This window comes from Acanthochromis polyacanthus, chromosome 19, assembly GCF_021347895.1.
Source record: "Acanthochromis polyacanthus isolate Apoly-LR-REF ecotype Palm Island chromosome 19, KAUST_Apoly_ChrSc, whole genome shotgun sequence".
NCBI lineage: Eukaryota > Metazoa > Chordata > Actinopteri > Pomacentridae > Acanthochromis > Acanthochromis polyacanthus.
The window spans coordinates 10,329,087-10,346,472 of NC_067131.1; the positions used below are offsets into that span (position 1 = coordinate 10,329,087).

The window sequence follows — 17,386 nt, forward strand, 5'->3', positions numbered from 1 at the left end:
GAAGTAAATCTTTTTTTATAGCCTAATGGCTTGCTCTGTTGTTGGCATCTCGGCTCTCACAGCACTTCAACAAGGTTATAAAAAGCTTGTAGAATTGGCTGTAAATATTGAAAAATCCAAAGTGACTTAAAGCATAAGATGTAACATAATTTACCTTATAATTTACCCAAATCTACAATGTTCCTCTAATCTTAACTGAAGTATTTTAATTTAACAATATACAGGATACAACAAGCAAACCTTGGTCTTCCATAACACTTCCCACACTTAAAAAAAACCTTGCCAGCTAGCATAATCCATTCAACAATCACATTTATCTTTGAGCCATATTTGGGAAAACCAATTAATTGTATATAAATGTCATTTTCAACAGACTGATTTGTCCTGTTTTTGAGTCCATGACACACTTATCAGAAATGTTGTAGGTGGCAACTTGCACAGCAGATCTCAATATCAGTGTCGCACCAAGAATTGTGATTGTCCCAACACCTGGATTCAGCACCTATTTCAGTGTTAAAGTGGTGAGATGATAATTTAGTTCACCCATGTTTCAGCACTGCAATCAATACATGGTATTTCATCAAACTGCAAACTATCTCACTCTCACTCTGAAGTCTGCTCCAGCTAGTTGTGTTCATATAGTTTTATCCTTTTTTGATTCAGGTCCAAGTGGGTTTCATTCATCTCTTAAACCAGCCTGCAGGTTTGAAAAGCATTATCTTTACAAAAATGACAAAACTACACAATTTGTCAAAGCAGGAAACTGTAAAAGCTACAAAAAATAATTGGATTATCAACTTTTCAATGTTTTTTGCAGTAGTCATCTGCGATATGCGGTTCTGTCTGAAAACATAACTAAATCCAACTTTAAAAATTTGATCAAAATCACTTTCTTCTATACCTTACATTTAAAACGTTCTTGATTCTCTATGGCAGTCTGATTTTTCAGATTCTGTAAGAAAGTAGATATCCTGCGCTCATCAATGCAACCATGCATTAGCAACTCAACTGTATCCAACTGTCCTGACAAAAATTATTTTCACCTGAACTGGGCTGAACTGCATGTTGTGCTTAAATGGAATAGACCGACAAGGATTGTAACAAATTAAAAATTAAAGTGGGAAAAGTATGTGTGCAGAGTCACCATTTTTCCATTATTAGTACTACCTGTGGGCACTTGTGGTGGTGGGGGGGAGTTATACAGGCTGATTCCAGGTGATTCCACAGAAATGCAACTTTTTTGGTGCCGGACTTTATACTGGAGTGATGAATGAACCCACAGTAAGTGAAAATGTGATGTGAGCAAAAAAAAAAAAAAGCCCCTAAAGTACTTAGGGTGCAAGATGTTCAAGTTCATGGCCAAAAAAAATCTTTATCAAACCATTTATTTGCAGTCCCTGAGGAAGCCCTTCTGCCTCTCTTTGACATAGCAAAGGGGGAAAAAAATGGTGACGTATACAAACACATGCTAACTCAGCCCTGCAGTTGTTGGCAAGATTAAATGACTTAACATGTGGGACTGTCTCAACTCTCCTGCGTCAGTGAAATAGCTACTAATTGCAATAGCTGGACTTTAATTGATATTCAAGGAATCATTTGGTAGAACTAATATATCCACCACGTAATGTTTATGTTCATCAGCTGTCACAGAAACCCACAATGACCCCCTTGGTGTAGTTTGGTATGATTGTCCTTCAAACAAACGTAAAAAAGACTCGATAAAAGGTTTTAAAATATAAGAAGCAGATTAGGATTTGGATTCAGTGAAATGTAGCTGAACTCATCCCGACCTCCAGCTCTCTTCAGTCTGTATTGTCCATGTTTCACCATTCCCTATTCCACAGACTATGGATTTTTTGTACTTTTCTGCACAAATTACAGCATAATTGATCTGCGTTGTGTGGGGAAACGGCTTGAAGTCACATTCACACAGTATATGCAGGGTTGCCTAGCGACAAAGCTATAATTGTAGCCCACATGTTATTCATTTGTTCAATATTCAATACTAAAAGTCATTTTTAATGGTGACAACAAGTTGTGATGTGTGAGCTGTGAACATTTATCCCTTGTGGGTTTCAAAACTCTTCTCCTGGCATTTGTTTTCTCATCACTCAGTAAATATATCCAATCTAGTGATTATTAGAAAGATCAAAATTATTACTCATATTCCACCACTGTCCAGTTTTTCCATTCCAGGCTGAGCGCTTCATCTGCTGTTGTCTGCCGTTGATGTAATGGAACAGCGATGATGACAGGTGTTGGGGTGAGAGAACTCATCTTGGCCTCAGTGTCTGGTATAATGCCATTTTTAAAAGAGCATATGCCTGTGCCAAAACATCCCATTCACAGCTGCCTTCCGCGTAAGTGCTGAAGGCCTCCGTCCACCTCTCCACACATCTGGATTAGACTTGCTCATTCCAGGAAGTTTCCTTGGTTGCAGATGAGAATGAGCTGCGAAAGTTCACAGGTTCAGGAGGATTAATGGCCTGAAGGGGTGTTGGATTTGTTCCGTCTTAATTCTTAAAGGCCAGTCTAAATAGAGGACTTGGTTCTGTGAAAGATATTCATAGACCACCTTGTAGTTATATGTGATTATTATGGATTCAGCAGGCTTTGATTGTATGGAGACAGATGGGCAGACTGTGTGGTTAAGGGACAAAAAAAATGCATAGCAACGTAGCCTTTATAGTGTAATAGATATACAGTACAGTCACAGGGAATTAAGTGCAGCTATATATAGAGACGTGTCATGCTGTACTGTGACCCACTGGGAAAATATAGGACAGTGATCCACATGCTGATTGAGTGTTTTTTTTTTTGTTTTTTTTTATCATACGATAATGTGATTTTTGTATTATCGCAAAATGGAACACAAGTGAAAACCCAGATAGCAAACTATGGGTGAATCAATGTTGAATCTATGTTGAGACCTAACGTCGAAATTATACAGAAAGCGCAAGGTTGATAAAATGTTGAGTCAACGTTTGCTTTTCAACCATAAATCACACTTTACCCAGATAGCAAAAGATGTTAAATCAATGTTGAATTAGGGTTAAGAAGGTTGAATTGTGGTTACGGTTGAAGACTGATGGTTGGATCAATGTTGTTTCCACAACATTTTGTCAACATTGAAGTTTGTGTTTAAAAGATACCATTGAATCTACATTGTATTTTGGTTTAATTAAAATGTTTGACAGGTCAATGTTTAATTAATGTTGAATCTATGTTTGCAAACATGTAATCTATGTAAGCAAACGTTGACTCAACATTTTATCAACCTTGCGTTTTCTGTATAATTTCGACGTTAGGTCTCAACATAGATTCAACATTGATTCACCCATAGTTTGCTATCTGGGAATGAAAAATTCCTCTAATCTCTGCAGAGCACCTGTTAATTTTACAAAATTTTAATATCTAAACTGATATGTTCCCGAAGGAAAAATCACATTTCTGAAAATGTTTGATGGCATATTGCTCTAAAAAACTCTATTACTCTTCGCGCTGCCAACACTTTTCTTGTAGAAGCCCTCATTTGTCAAAGCTCAGTGATAAACAAGTTCTCCCCTGGTGTGAAACAACAGCCCATCAAGGCGGGCAGCACATCATACAGATGGGAAGAGCAGCTTGAGGGAAATGGGCTGAACAGGTTGGCAGCTTTATAGCAACCTGTCAGCTCAGTGTCCACCTGGTTGGACCGTGTATAACTGCTGCTGTTAGACTCTGTCCAACATCTAACCTTCTTACCTTTAAAAGCCATTAATAAGACTTAGCAGAAAAAGCCAAAGCAAGCAAATATTATTTTTAGATGAGTGCAAGATCTACTTAATACTGACTCAGCTATTCTAAACCCTGCATGATCACATATAGGCCCGTCTTTAAAAAGAGCTATAAATCATTTTCCATTGTGCCAAAACAAGCAACTAAAGAATCTCCTTCTTTCTCTGTAAGTCAGAACTCTAAAATTGTACATTAGATATTGGCAGTCCTTTGACCGGCTTCCAAATATTCGGTTCATCCAGGGATTGGTAGAGAGCCATTTTCATGTCACAGAGTGAAATGAATGATTCCTCATTTATGTAGGCACCCATGTGGAGAACATTACACTGCAGCTACAAGTGAGTCCCTTGATAGAGTACTTTATGAAGTTGACAGGTCATTTCCATGCAGCTGTCTCAGGCCATAAAGCAAAGATGTTGAGCATGACTGTTACACTAAGGGATGCAGGCAGGTGAACAATTTTACTTATTTTATATCTGCTGTCTTGATTGACTGGTGACAGGAGTCTTTAGTTGGAATCCTTTTACAAGATCCAGATGAAGGATAGCATCATACTTAATTTTTATTAAATCTTTATTTAACCAAATAATCCCACGGAGGTTAGCGAGGGAGACCTGGCCAGGGCAGGAAAGTTTCAGACGGGATCAGGCACACAAATAAAATAATAAAACCGGGGGATGATATATGCTTGTTTCAAAAATAAAAATGAAGTTACAAAATCATTTTCAGTATTAAGAGAGCTAAAATGAGTTAAAAAATTATGCAAGAACTAATTCAGAAGTGATTTGAAAGATTATTAAAATCTTAAATTCAACCTGGAATACCAAATTATTTAATATTACTTTCTTTTGCAAACTATTCCAACTGGCTGAAGCAGAAAATGGAGAGGCTTTCCTCCCAGTTTCTGTTTGTACGCTGGGGACAAGCAGCTTATGTGTCTTGTGACTGGAAGATGAACTCTGTGAAATAAATTTGGCAACTTTTCAGGGAAGTTCAAATGCAATGACTGTATAAATAAAATATGCCAATAACTGAAGCGCTCTTATTCTGCAGTAGCACAGCACTAAATAACAAATGGTATTCTTGTTGCTTAGGTAGTTTGGTCAGTGGTGGACACAAAAGGAAGCCAGACAGTCAGTGTTGATTATGCATTTTATAAATTGCATGTAATGTGGAGTGTTAAGATTTTTTCTCCATTCTCACACTCTCTTTTTTTTTTTCATTTTAGCTATATAAAAATCTGCAATACCCATTTGATTTCAGATAGTAGATAGCTTTAAGCTTAATGGCTACCTGTGTTCAAAAACATAAAACGATACTCGCGATGTTAAAAACAAAAACCCAACCAGTGCTTTATTTTTGAGGAGGAAAATGATTCAGTTAATGTATCAGTTGATATTTTGATTTTATATCTACATTTTTTTATATTTTAAAGGGTAAGACAAAATGAAGACACCACTGACTGCTCAGCTGTTGTGTACTCTGCTGCATGTGCTGAGAGGATCCTAAATGATGAATTTGCAGTCAATATTCTTATTTTGGATATATTTTAAATGATTTCTCTTATGTTATATATCAGACTTGTACTGAAAAGAGAAGGAAACCATGAAGGCATTGCTTGACTCGCTATCACTGTTTGCTCTGCTACATGTGCTGCTGACAGTAGTGTAAACAATGAATTTGGAGTTGCAGTCAAAATCTTTTTTCTTTTTAAAAATATCTTTTTATTTTATATATCAGACTTGAATTCAAAAGGAAGTGACACCATGAAATCACCACTTTACTCCTAATCACCATCTGCTCAGCTTTTATGTGTACTCTGCTGCATGTACTACACACGGTGCAAAGTACACATAAAATCTTTAAAATGATTATTTCAAAGCTATATATTGACACCAATTATAAATCAAACTAATCATATTTTCCAAGCACATTTTTTTTGTATTATGCTCTGTAACAAAAAAAAAAAAGATTGGACATATCACACCACTTTTACACCAATGCATTATATTAAACTCTGTTTAATAAGATGTGAAAAGGAAACCAAGTGTTTAAATTTTCCTCCATTTTCTGCTTCAAATTTGCTACAGGGCAGTTTGGATGCTAAAAAATGGTTCAGTGATTTTATTTTTCCACTTTGCTATGGCAGAATGCTTTTTGAGTGTGGTCAAGCAAACACAAACCTCCACATGTTGTACTCTCTGACATGCTTATTTGTTCAGGATTTTAACTGTACAGAGCATCAGGACAGAGAGTGCAAGAGAACAAAAAGCATCTTTTATGACCTCTGTTTCATATTCTTGGCTCTGATGTTGTCTTTCGACCAAAAGCCAGGCTGATGAGTGCTGGTATTTAAAGAGCTGCAGAGGCCAGATAGCTGCACGACAAACAGGACAACAGATAGTGTGTTCACTGATAAAAGGTACCAAGTTTCTGATGCTTGAACTCCTCTCAGAGCTTCATGATACACAGAGATCCTCCTATTGGCTCGCTGGGATTTATCTGCAACCACGGGATGTGTAGCTGAGCTCATGTCGTCTGCACGGATAATTCTACCAGCTTGCAGCTCACATCACTTTACTGTAGGCAGGAACATCTGAACAAGGTGTCCCAAACACTATCGGTAAGCCATTATAATTCACAAATAATATGGCAGTACAAAGAGTGGAAGAGAAATTCCCTTTTAAATCTGTATTTATGCTGATATTTGGATTTATATGCATCTTTTGTATGTTAATTTGTCTGTTCATTTGCTTATTATCCCACTCCGTTGTGTCATATTTCTTTAGAGTAATTTATCTTTTGAAGCATAGTTGTTGGTTCTCATCTGCAGAGTATGGCTTTAAAAATCATATAAATAAACTGTAATTATAGACAAAGTATGAACAATGAAGAGAGATTCATGGTGCCTGTTCGCTTTAAAGGATCAAAAGAAGTTTAAATTCTCATTACTTGCATTTCATTTACTGATATGTTTCCAACGTTTGCAGAAAAGAACAACTTAAAACTTACACCTGCTTCTGTAAAAACATTTGGCACGACACTACATAAATCATTGGAGGGCCCAGAGCAACAGCTACAGCACTGTGAAGGTTTTACAGCTTCATCACGGAAGTGCAGAAATCCAACCTGCAGTTTTGTGGGGGGGGGGTTTGGCTCATGATTAAATTTTTGGTGTTAATTTGTTTTAGTAATAGTTGGATTTCATTTAACATGTTTTATAGGATGTGATAGGATCTAATATTCTTGAATCTTTTGTCATATTCATCTTGTGTAGTTTTGCATGGAGTATAGTTATTTTTCTAATGCGTGTTGATATAAAACCAGAGATTTTTAATCTCAATGGGACTTCCTGGTTATAGGTAAATAAATAAATAGATAAGAATTGGCAAAAAAAATGGATCTGCTGGGATTTTTGGTGAAACTAAAGAAAAAACGTAATCTTGCAGATCACAATGAAATCAGAAGTAAAACGGCAATAAGTTAAACTTTCTTCAAAATTTTTACTGAAACAACCCAACTATCCCAAACATCTAATATTTTCAGATCATTTGTTCTCTTGAGTGACAGAGAGCAAAATGATTAAAAGTATGGATTGCTGGACTGTTGAAGTTTTCAGACTTTATGGTTTAATGGTTTGCAAAACTTCATTAGTAACAGATAAATGCAGCACTTAATGAGTGACGTTACAGTTTTACTTCACTACGTCTGGTATTATCCTCAAACTTCAAGCTAAAACCAATAGATTCAAACACGCTATTATACGTTCTACCATCTCCCTCCTACATTATAACAGAAAATATAGTTACTGTGTCTTTTATTTACCTGTTTGTTCTTGTTTTTTGCTCTTTTGTCCTAATGTTGTATTTATGTGCCCCGTGTTTTATGTGTTGTAAATATATTCATCCTACTGCTGTATAGCCAACTGCCCAACTTGGGACCAATAAAGTCAACTGATTGATAACTAGTACATCATATAAATAACCAGACTGTTGTGAAATACATCATATAATGAGCACTGGTCCCTGTAAGGCTTAACTGCATCTCTAGAAGTTAATATATTGTGATGAAAATATAGCAACACTATCTTTTTGTGAAGGATTTCCAGTCTCAGCTGCAGGTGCCACAGATTGTTCTGCGGAGCGTTGGTCTCTTCGGCCATTTGGTCCAGAGCAGAGGACTGAGCTGGTCCCAGCTGCTCTTTCTGATGCCAGACAGGCAGAGCAGCTTTGGCTGTAGTGCCAGCAGGAACCAGCAGCTGTGGGCCGGCAGGCAACCTGTTAAATGTTGTTTTTTAATGTGGCCCTTGGTGCCAACTCCAGCTGACCGCATAAAGATGAGTGATTGGAGCAGCTCGGCTGGTTCCAATGTGCTGGAGGGTTTACACCTAGGCTGGTGGCATCTGTGTACAGTATGAGATATTAGTAAACACAAGCATCCAAACTGTGATTGACTTGGAACAAAAACATGCCAATACTTTACCCTCTTCTGGCATGGAGGTCACTTACCAGGACTGAGCGTTATCTGTGAAGAAACACACAACTGGGACCGTTTTTCAACAGTCACCAAGCCTAAACCAAAGAGGCCAATTGCTCCTACTACAATTAACATGGATGAAGAAATTAATTTCTTCAGCATCACATTTGGTAGATTTGTAGGTAAGAATTTTTAGAATGGGTTTAGCAACATCTGGACTCTCAAATTTACAGTTTTGATTAGACAGCAGTCAAAATGTCAGTTTTTGTAGAGTTTTTTGATGTTGTTCTGACCTGATAATAGGGACACAGTCTTATTTTATACATTTTATATTATATATGTTTTATTATATTATTTATACAAATGCATTCCATGTGCACAAGACAAAATCCCATCCAACTTTATTTAGTTTGGCCTTAAGTGTGATATTTTAGGACTTTAGGCCTTTTGCTCCGTTAAAGCTTAGCTGAAAATATATTATAGTCTAGCACTATAAAATATTTTAAAAATGTTTGAATTTTTCAATACAATATGGTTTTCTTCTTGAGAATGGGTTCATTTTTTTTGTCTAAATAACCATAATACTGCTTTTATGTTTGCTAAGCTGATTTGATGGGCGTGATGGCACATATAGTCACTATTTTTAGGGCTTTTTTCTCTTTGATTAAATAAAACCTAGTATTCTTTTGCTGAGCAGAACTGCAGGGAGGTGCACGGGGTGGATGGTGGGCGTACAAAGTGTTGGTTAGTTTTAGGCAGAAGCAACCATTAGCAATTTCAGTTCAATGCTTTATCAAGATTTTGTGGCTCACATTTGTTGACTTTGTTGGTCAGTGTGTTTTTGTTGCATTATTGCTGTGCTCATATAAAAGCACAATCTCTAAGATAGTGGGTTGGTTTTTCTTTTAGTGACTTAAATGTTTAAGAGTCGCTGACAAACACTTTCACAGTTTTATCTGTGTCAAACTTGCATGTAAATCCATATTATATTGTGAAGAAAATAATAAAACATTATAACAAGCTTGTCAGAGATCAGAGTGTTCATGTTGTGCTGCTTTTATTTTAGTCTGTATCTGGCTTTCGGAAATTATGCCAATATGGTATGTTCACTATCTTTTAACACTCTGTTTAGGCATGTGTTGGGACACTCCTTATTGCAGTCAACATCTTCACCAGCAGCTGTTCCTACCCACTGCCAGACTAACATTCAAATAATTGTGGCGATGGGCTGCAGCTTTGAAGTCCGTGTTGCTGGTTGGAGGCTGATGAATTCCAGTGAACACATTTCCATTCCACTTTCATCTTGTCAAATAGAATTTTTAGAACAGCTAGCATTTTACAAATGAAGGTTTCTGTTCGGCAAGATTTGGGGGGTGGGGGTAAATCCAGACGAGGCAGGCAATAAAATGTCCAGCACCACGAGGGCTTAATTGATGCCATTATCACATGAACGGAACCAAAACAAAGAATTCACTTACTGTCGACTTTGGGTGACATTTCCACATTCACAGCAGAGCTTGCGCTTAGCTGTTGCTTGATTTATGCTGTCACTCTGCCATAATCGCTCAGCCATTACAGGTATTAACTCTGCCTTGTACCACAAAGAAACATGTCACTTTGTGTACGCCACGAATCGGCTTTTACTATCTGGTGAATAGAAAGACAGTGGAACAAGATATTTATCTGCCGTCTGTAGATAAGTATCTTGTTTCAAACCCTTTAATGGGATCTCGGATGTTTTGAACGCAGGCATCTGGACATATTGATACATTTTTACGAGCTGGTGCTCTCGTCAAAGGATATAGATAAAATCAGGTGAAAAGCGTTCTTTGTTTGCCTGTAAAATCTCCCCGTTACAGTTAAAAATCAAGCAGCACAATGGCAAAGAACATGAAATTGCAGTTTTGGCTAATAAAATAGAGCAGTATTCCTCTCTTCTAAATGAAGCCATGCTGCTCTGTTGCCCCCCTGTGGAGGCTTTAGCAACTTGCATATGTGACTTGAGCGTTTTACATGGAGACTGTTGCTTCTGTTTCACATCCATTTCTCAACACTGCTAGATACTTACCTCTAAAATATTGTGTTTCCTCAGATATGAAACGTCCAAAGAGCAGCGACTGGCTGGACGGCAGCCCCCCTCCCAAGTGTGAGGATGGAAGGGATGAGGAAGAAGAGGAAGAGGACGAAGAGGAGAGGAGGATCGGGACGGGGATCAAGGCCAAACGGGAGCGACGACAGGGCAGCGGGAGTGCCACGGTGTGCCAGGTGTGCAACATCCAGCTGAACTCCAGCGCCCAGGCTCAGATCCATTACAGAGGAAAGACACACCAGAGGAGGCTCCGGCGACTGGCAAAGGCCGTCAGTGCAGGTAGGGATGGACGCGTTTTGCTTTCTTCTAGAAGAGTTCTCGTATGTTCTGATTTAATGTAGATTATTGCTCTTATTTAATGTGAAAGTTGACTGGGCTCTTTGTAAATATATCCTGGTAAAGTAGCTTCATACCAGATAACAGGAAGATGAACCCCAGATAGATGAACGCATAATTATTTTTGCACTATATAAAATGAATGAATGCTCCACGTCTTTGGAGGAATTTTCTATTAAATTTGCCCCCTTTTCGGTGCTTTTCAAAGTTTCTGATACTTTCTTTGTGCTTGTATGGCTGATGTTTCTTATCTCTGTGCCGATTTCTTTTGTGGTTTTGCGGTCTTGGTGTCAGTGTGTTGTTGTTGGGTACATGATAAATGGTGGACAGCATGGTTAATGAACTCTGTATTATAGTAGCTTTGCAGGGAATTTACGCTGATCGAAGCTCATGATGTTAATTTTAGGGTGATAAATGGTACCAACCAGAATTACATCCATGGCAAGCAGGAGAATGCGCCAAAACTATGTTAAGGGATCCCAACTAAACGACCATTTACTAGTTTAAGTGGAGTTTTCCCAGTTGTAAGTGAAACGAAGCTTTGGAGCTAGTATGATTTTTATTCAGAAATTCACTGCTGATCCAATGCTGTCTCTTATAATTATGTTCCTGTGCAACTAAACTGACAGAGGCATAAATCAGCAATTGGACCGTTCCCTTTGAAAACAGGGTTCATGTCTTATTTGGTGACATTATTCTTAGTTACATTTTGTTTACATTTGTGTTTCATTTTCACTCACTGTCTAGTAAGGTTTGGACACCAAATCTACATGGTAAGATTTAGGAAAATATCTGACTTTAGTTAACACATTAACATTGATAACTACACGTTTGAAGCTTGGCTAAGTTTAGGCACCAAAACTAATGGTTAGGCTGAGGAAAGCAGCATGAATTGGGTTAAAATATGACCTTTTTATATACATACAAGTTTGAAGTTTTTCCTCTATTTTCTGCGATACAACTATGATAAATCCTACCCCATATAATTTGTCATTGGTTGTCTGAGAGGGAGCAATAATAAAGCAATAAAATAAATGGCAAAGATATGTTGATTGGACACATATTTATGATATGCCACCAATGAAATCTGGCATAAAATGTGTTTTCCTCAAAATGTAGCCATTGTTAAGCTGTGTAGCCGTGTCATTTTTGGCAGTCAGGGCTCGCAGATGAAACTCTGTGGGGGGGAAAAAAAGCCAGTGAGGAAGGAACTTGCCTGCTTTGGTGACTTTGGTGGTTTTTCAAAGTTTTTTCAGTGTTTTTGAATTCAATGCTTCAAAAGTGAGTCACACGGAGATGAATACCAGACGAGAGCTTTACCACACATTTGCCATTTAGACCTGACATTTAAGGCAAATTAAGATGAAAAACATGCACAGACAGAAAGAGGCTAGGTAGTCCCCACACTAATGGACGTTTCCCACAGCAGACATTGAGCAGGAAAGGCAGAGGTGTAACTAATGAAATTAATGATGGCTCCATTACATTTAAATGTCCCACTAAGGCATGTCAGTGAGACGTTCTTTGCAATACCTGAGTGCTGGAACTGGAGCATCTAAATGGGACAAAATCAGCATTTGTTTTATAAATTGTACCAAAATTTTTCTTCCAGTGATGTGTGATAAAGAAGCTGAAAAATGTGACAACAGGAACAATATGTTAGACCTTCACCAACACTGACTGAACATCTCATAACTTTATATTTGCTTGACAGAACAGCAAAATGCCTGAAAATGACCACAGTTTAATCACCACCTGTTACACTCTGAACAAAAACACTGAATTATGAACTCAGACAAATTGGTATTTATACTGAAGTGCCGCTTTGTTGTCAGTGGTATTGTTCTTTTGTCATCTGCAGCGTTTTAATCTTTTCTCTCCACATAAAGCGTTAACATAAGAGTTCATGCCGTGGTGCAAACAGCTTTACAGCGTTCATGGTAGTTTGGATTTCTCTGCTGCATAGACAGAAGATTTTACAGATTAATGCCACAAGAAAAGGATGAACAACCAACATCTATATTTATTATCATTCATAATTATTAGTATTATTTTAAAAATAAATTAAAATAATTACATTTTTATTGCATTTTTTAGGGCCGATACTGATGCTGTTGATTGGTAATCAAGACAGACCAATAACTCATATTTAGAATGGATATGCATTAAGTGTTATGTTTTAACAGCATGTGATGGGTGTAATTAAAGTAGGATGCTCACCTCTGATTTTATGGAATCGACTGAGATGGATCAGTTTGATTCCTGCCAAAATCATCAAAAATTATCTGCTATTGTTGTCTATTTTCTTAATCTTTTACTATAATATAACACTCATTGCCCACTAAGGTCCACATCTTACATATTATTAGTTATTGTTTTCCAGACTCTGTTTCAGATTAATCTGTGACTGCCTTCTAGCTTAGCTGCTAGCCATTAGCATAGCCTCAGCAACTGTGAGAGGAGCCAATTTCCTGGTTTGTGGCAAAATCTTGTTTCTTGTCTCCACTTGAGACATTTCTGAGAATACAGAGTAACAACAAACAGAGAGAGGCCACATTAGACCTGAAGTAGCACATTTAATTCCTCAATAATCAAACAATAAAACCACAGATACCGATAATCGCAAAATGCCAAATATCGGCCTCGATAATCAGCCAGGTCGATAATTGGTCTATTCCTAGTTTGGAGCCACCATGACTTATCTGAAACAGATTAGCTTCTTTACACTACGGCAAAAGTTGTGCTGTTTGGTGTTTTTGCCTCCAAAAACTCGACCGTCTCAGTCACGTTCACATCTGCAAACCATGAGAAGATGTTATGCACTGAGTATACATTTATCATTCCAGAAGAGCCCCTCGCAGTTTCCAAGTAGTTTCTGCACACCTGTTTTGACGAAGGGCCATTAATCTCCTTCAGTCAGCAGCACCTGTGTCACTCTGCCACGCTGACCAGCTTGATCAATCAGGAAAAATCCTCTAATGAACAACTGGCCAGAAAATGACACATTTTAACGTTGATTTATGAGACTGTCCTACGACACATATTTAGCTGTTTCAGTCAAATACAGAACATTAGACTGGACTTATTTTATAGCCATTGTTTAATTTCTTTCTGATTCCAACCTTATTCTGTTGTCATCAGAATCTTATTGACTTTTTCGGTGTCAGATAATAGCCTTTGCAGATCATCATTCATACTTAAGAATGGGAGACTGATCCAGTGCAAAAGGAGAGACTATTATGGGTGTGTGAGTGATTTTGGGCTCTGCTATCTGGCTTTTGTGTTTTTGACTTTCCTGTATCCAGAAACCAACTTTATGTTTCTGATTCATTCAGGAATTATCTCTTTACTATGAGTGTATGTTAGCTGCTGTGGAAATTGGGGTTGAAATGGGCACTTTTTCAGCTTTTTGGTGTGGAAACCAACATTACTCTTTATCTAGCAAGTGGCAAAAACTGTCTTGTATAAGTAGATGTGACTTTTTACATCTTCAGGATTTAGCAGAGGGCTGTATTCAAAATCTCCCTCTCATTCACTGCTATACACACTCAGTAATCCACTATATGGAGGGCAGCAAGCCCACTATGGATCATTGCCTTTCTGCAGCTTAAATGTAAAGTACAAAGAGAATTAACTGTTCCAAACTAGGTGAAAACACTAACAGAAAAATAATATCTACAAGCAACATAATGAATGAAGCAGGATGACACCACAAGTGTTATTTTTCTTGTGAAATTTGTGAAGCAGGAGTGTACAGACATCTGAAATTGACATCCATGTGACAGTGCGTTACCATGCAGACTATCTGAAGGCTCAGCAGTGGCCTCTGTTGTGATGCAAAGGGTGTTGACAGACTTGAAACAACGTATTGATCATTACCGGTGCTAATAAAGGCAAGGTGATAAGGCTGGCAGCGCAGCAGTGCTGTAGACAAACTGACAAACACTTGCTCTTCTTTTACCAAACACTTTTAAACACATCAAATACAATTTATCTGCACTTGCTTGTTTGCTTGTGAGTGTGTGCTTGTTGTTCCTGGAGTTTTCCTGTGCTAACAAGGTATAAACCAGCAGATTAAAGACATATGTGGTGACTTTTAGTGTTGTCTCACTGAAGCAGTTTACTGGGACACTTACTCAGGTGGAGTCATCACTAATATTTCACTTGTGCTATAATGAGCCAAAATATCTGCTTTCAAAAAAGGCTCTGTTTAAGTCAAAGCTTGATGTTTAAACATGAAAAGGATCAATATAAAAGCTGAAACTAGTGTCTGACAGAAAATGAATTAACACTTTTAATAATCATTTGCAAAGTCGTAAATTCTGGTCCCAGAAACTCTTAAATGAGAGTTTATCACTTTTTTATTCTTCTTTTCTATTTGTTATGATTCTAAATCTAATGTATTTGGACTGTAAAGAGACAAAACAAGACATTTTAAATTCACCTTGGGCTCACAGAAATGTAATGGCTATTTTTATTTATTTTTATTTCATTACATTAAAGATTTGACTACTTGAAAAAATAACCAACATGCTAATTGATAATTACAATAATCCTTTGTTGCATCCCTGTGCAGTTAGTGTCTAAAAATGCTTGATTGTTTTATGCAAACATTTACAGCAGCAAGTTAAATTGACAACTGGACAGTGGACATATATATACATTTTATTTTCTAAGGCGTTTTTAGAGCTTTTAACAACTTCCGTAATTTATTGTATGTGTAATTACAGCTGATTCTATGTATGCATTACAGAATGAGGTAACAGAGTTCATCAACAACACACTATACAACGCATGTTTCCCTCTTGAGCTCAAAACCTGGTGAAAACCTGCTTCCATTTAGTTTGGAATTGGGACGCAGCTTGTCTGATTGTAGAGAGCAGCAGTAAATCATTCTGACTGTATATTTTAACTAAAGAGATTTGTTATGTGGAGAATGATAACAGTGTGACAACAAACTGATAGTGAACTGAAGTGTGCATGTGATCTTTTGAATGTGACCTCCATTCTGCTCCAGTTTATTCGTTCTCTCTGATGAAGCACTGCCCTCACTGACACATTTCTCTGAAATAAAGGTGAAGTAATGTCAGAAATACTGCTCTGTCTTAAAGGGGAACTTCGTTTTTTTTTCAACCTAGGGTCTGTTTTCACATGTCATTTCATACATGTGAGTGATGGAGAAATGAATTTTCGACATAGCTCCAGTATTTAGCCAGGCAGGCAGCTTAGCAGCTCAGCTAGCAGCTCAGCTAGCGAAAAGTATGGGGCAACTTGCCCCCCCGCGTCAAAGTCCGCCCTAACGTGCTTTTTTTCCCACACTGACCGGCTCGGATAGTCTCAATGAGTGTCCCACAACATAGTAGAGATGAGAAGTGAACGAAAAACCTCCATATTACCTGGCGATCGCTGTTTGTTGTGGTCTGTATCCAAGCGATAGCTCGCGAAATCGCCAAAACACTGGTTTTGGCGCGAGTTATTGTGCGATTTCGGAATGAGATTTGTTTTCTAGCGTCCTGAGATTTGGATACAGACCACAATAAACAGCGATCGCCAGGTAATATGGAGGTTTTTCGTTCACTTCTCAAAATTCATTTCTCCATCACTCACATGTATGAAATGACATATGAAAACAGACCCCAGGTTGAAAAAAACTGAAGTCCCCCTTTAATGTCATCAGTCCTCAGTGTATTGCAATGGGATGGTGGCATATATACAATTTTAAAAAAGGAGAATACCAGCACACTTTTTTGTGCCCTCTAAAAAAATCCAAATGTGTAGTACAACTTAGTGTCTAGAAGCAGTTTCATGGTGGGATGTAAAGGACGAAACAAACACACAGAAAAAAATAGTTACACAATGGCAATGTGCTAGTAATGTGTGCAGGATGTCATCTTAATACCTGGGCTTGATATGGGGATTTCTTTTTATCTTATAAATACAGGGACATGACGGTGTTTTCACTAGAAATGGGTGAAAATGGTGTTATACTACACACTTACTTACACATACTTGGACATCAGTAATTGTTGCAGACTGTAATCTTATGAAAAAGTGCAGGCAGTTTATTCTGATCATAGCTACTTGTCATTGTAACAGACCACTCCTATGGTCATAGTAATAACTAGAAAAGCACTCAGAGAGTGCAGACCTCCGCCAAGGATAGAGAGGAAAACAGGAAACCCATGCAGTAAAGGATCATGAGCTGGAATCGAACCTGCATCTCTGACACAGTTCTGTTTACAGATCATCTTCTTAACCAGTTGAGCTATCTGGACACCTTGCTCCAATTTGTTGGACGACATACTAACCTATGATTTGTCATATTTTGGACCACATACTAAAAAATTCAAAGTGATCCAGAATGCAGGATCCTTTCCGGATTGCCACCAAAATTAAATCAGCTCTTCCTCATACCATAGTCTACATCCCCTCAAAATTTCATGTGAATCTGCCCAGGCGTTTTTGAGTTATCTTGCTAACAGACAGACAGACAGACAGACAGACGGACACACAAATGCCAGGTGTCACATAACCTCCTTGTCAGAGGTAATAACAGGAGCAAAGGAGGAAGTGAGACGACATTGTTAAACAGCTGCAATGTTTGCATCGGGAGGAGCTCAAGGTGGATGGAGTGGTCAACAAGTAGCGCTGCACTGATTTGTCGGCATAATGGATGAAAATGCAACGTCAGTGTTTTTTTTGTGCTTT

At 37.9% G+C, this 17,386-nt stretch overlaps 1 protein-coding gene across 1 annotated transcript in view; it reads left to right on the forward strand.

Annotated features, from left to right (window-relative positions):
* The window catches only part of LOC110949571 (zinc finger protein 385C-like), a 94,018-nt gene that overhangs the window by 27,348 nt on the left and 49,284 nt on the right, over positions 1 to 17,386 (forward strand). The window contains exon 2 of the mRNA XM_022191701.2: positions 10,346 to 10,621. Coding sequence (XP_022047393.2) covers positions 10,346 to 10,621 — 276 coding nt within the window. The remainder of the gene's footprint in view (positions 1 to 10,345; positions 10,622 to 17,386) is intronic.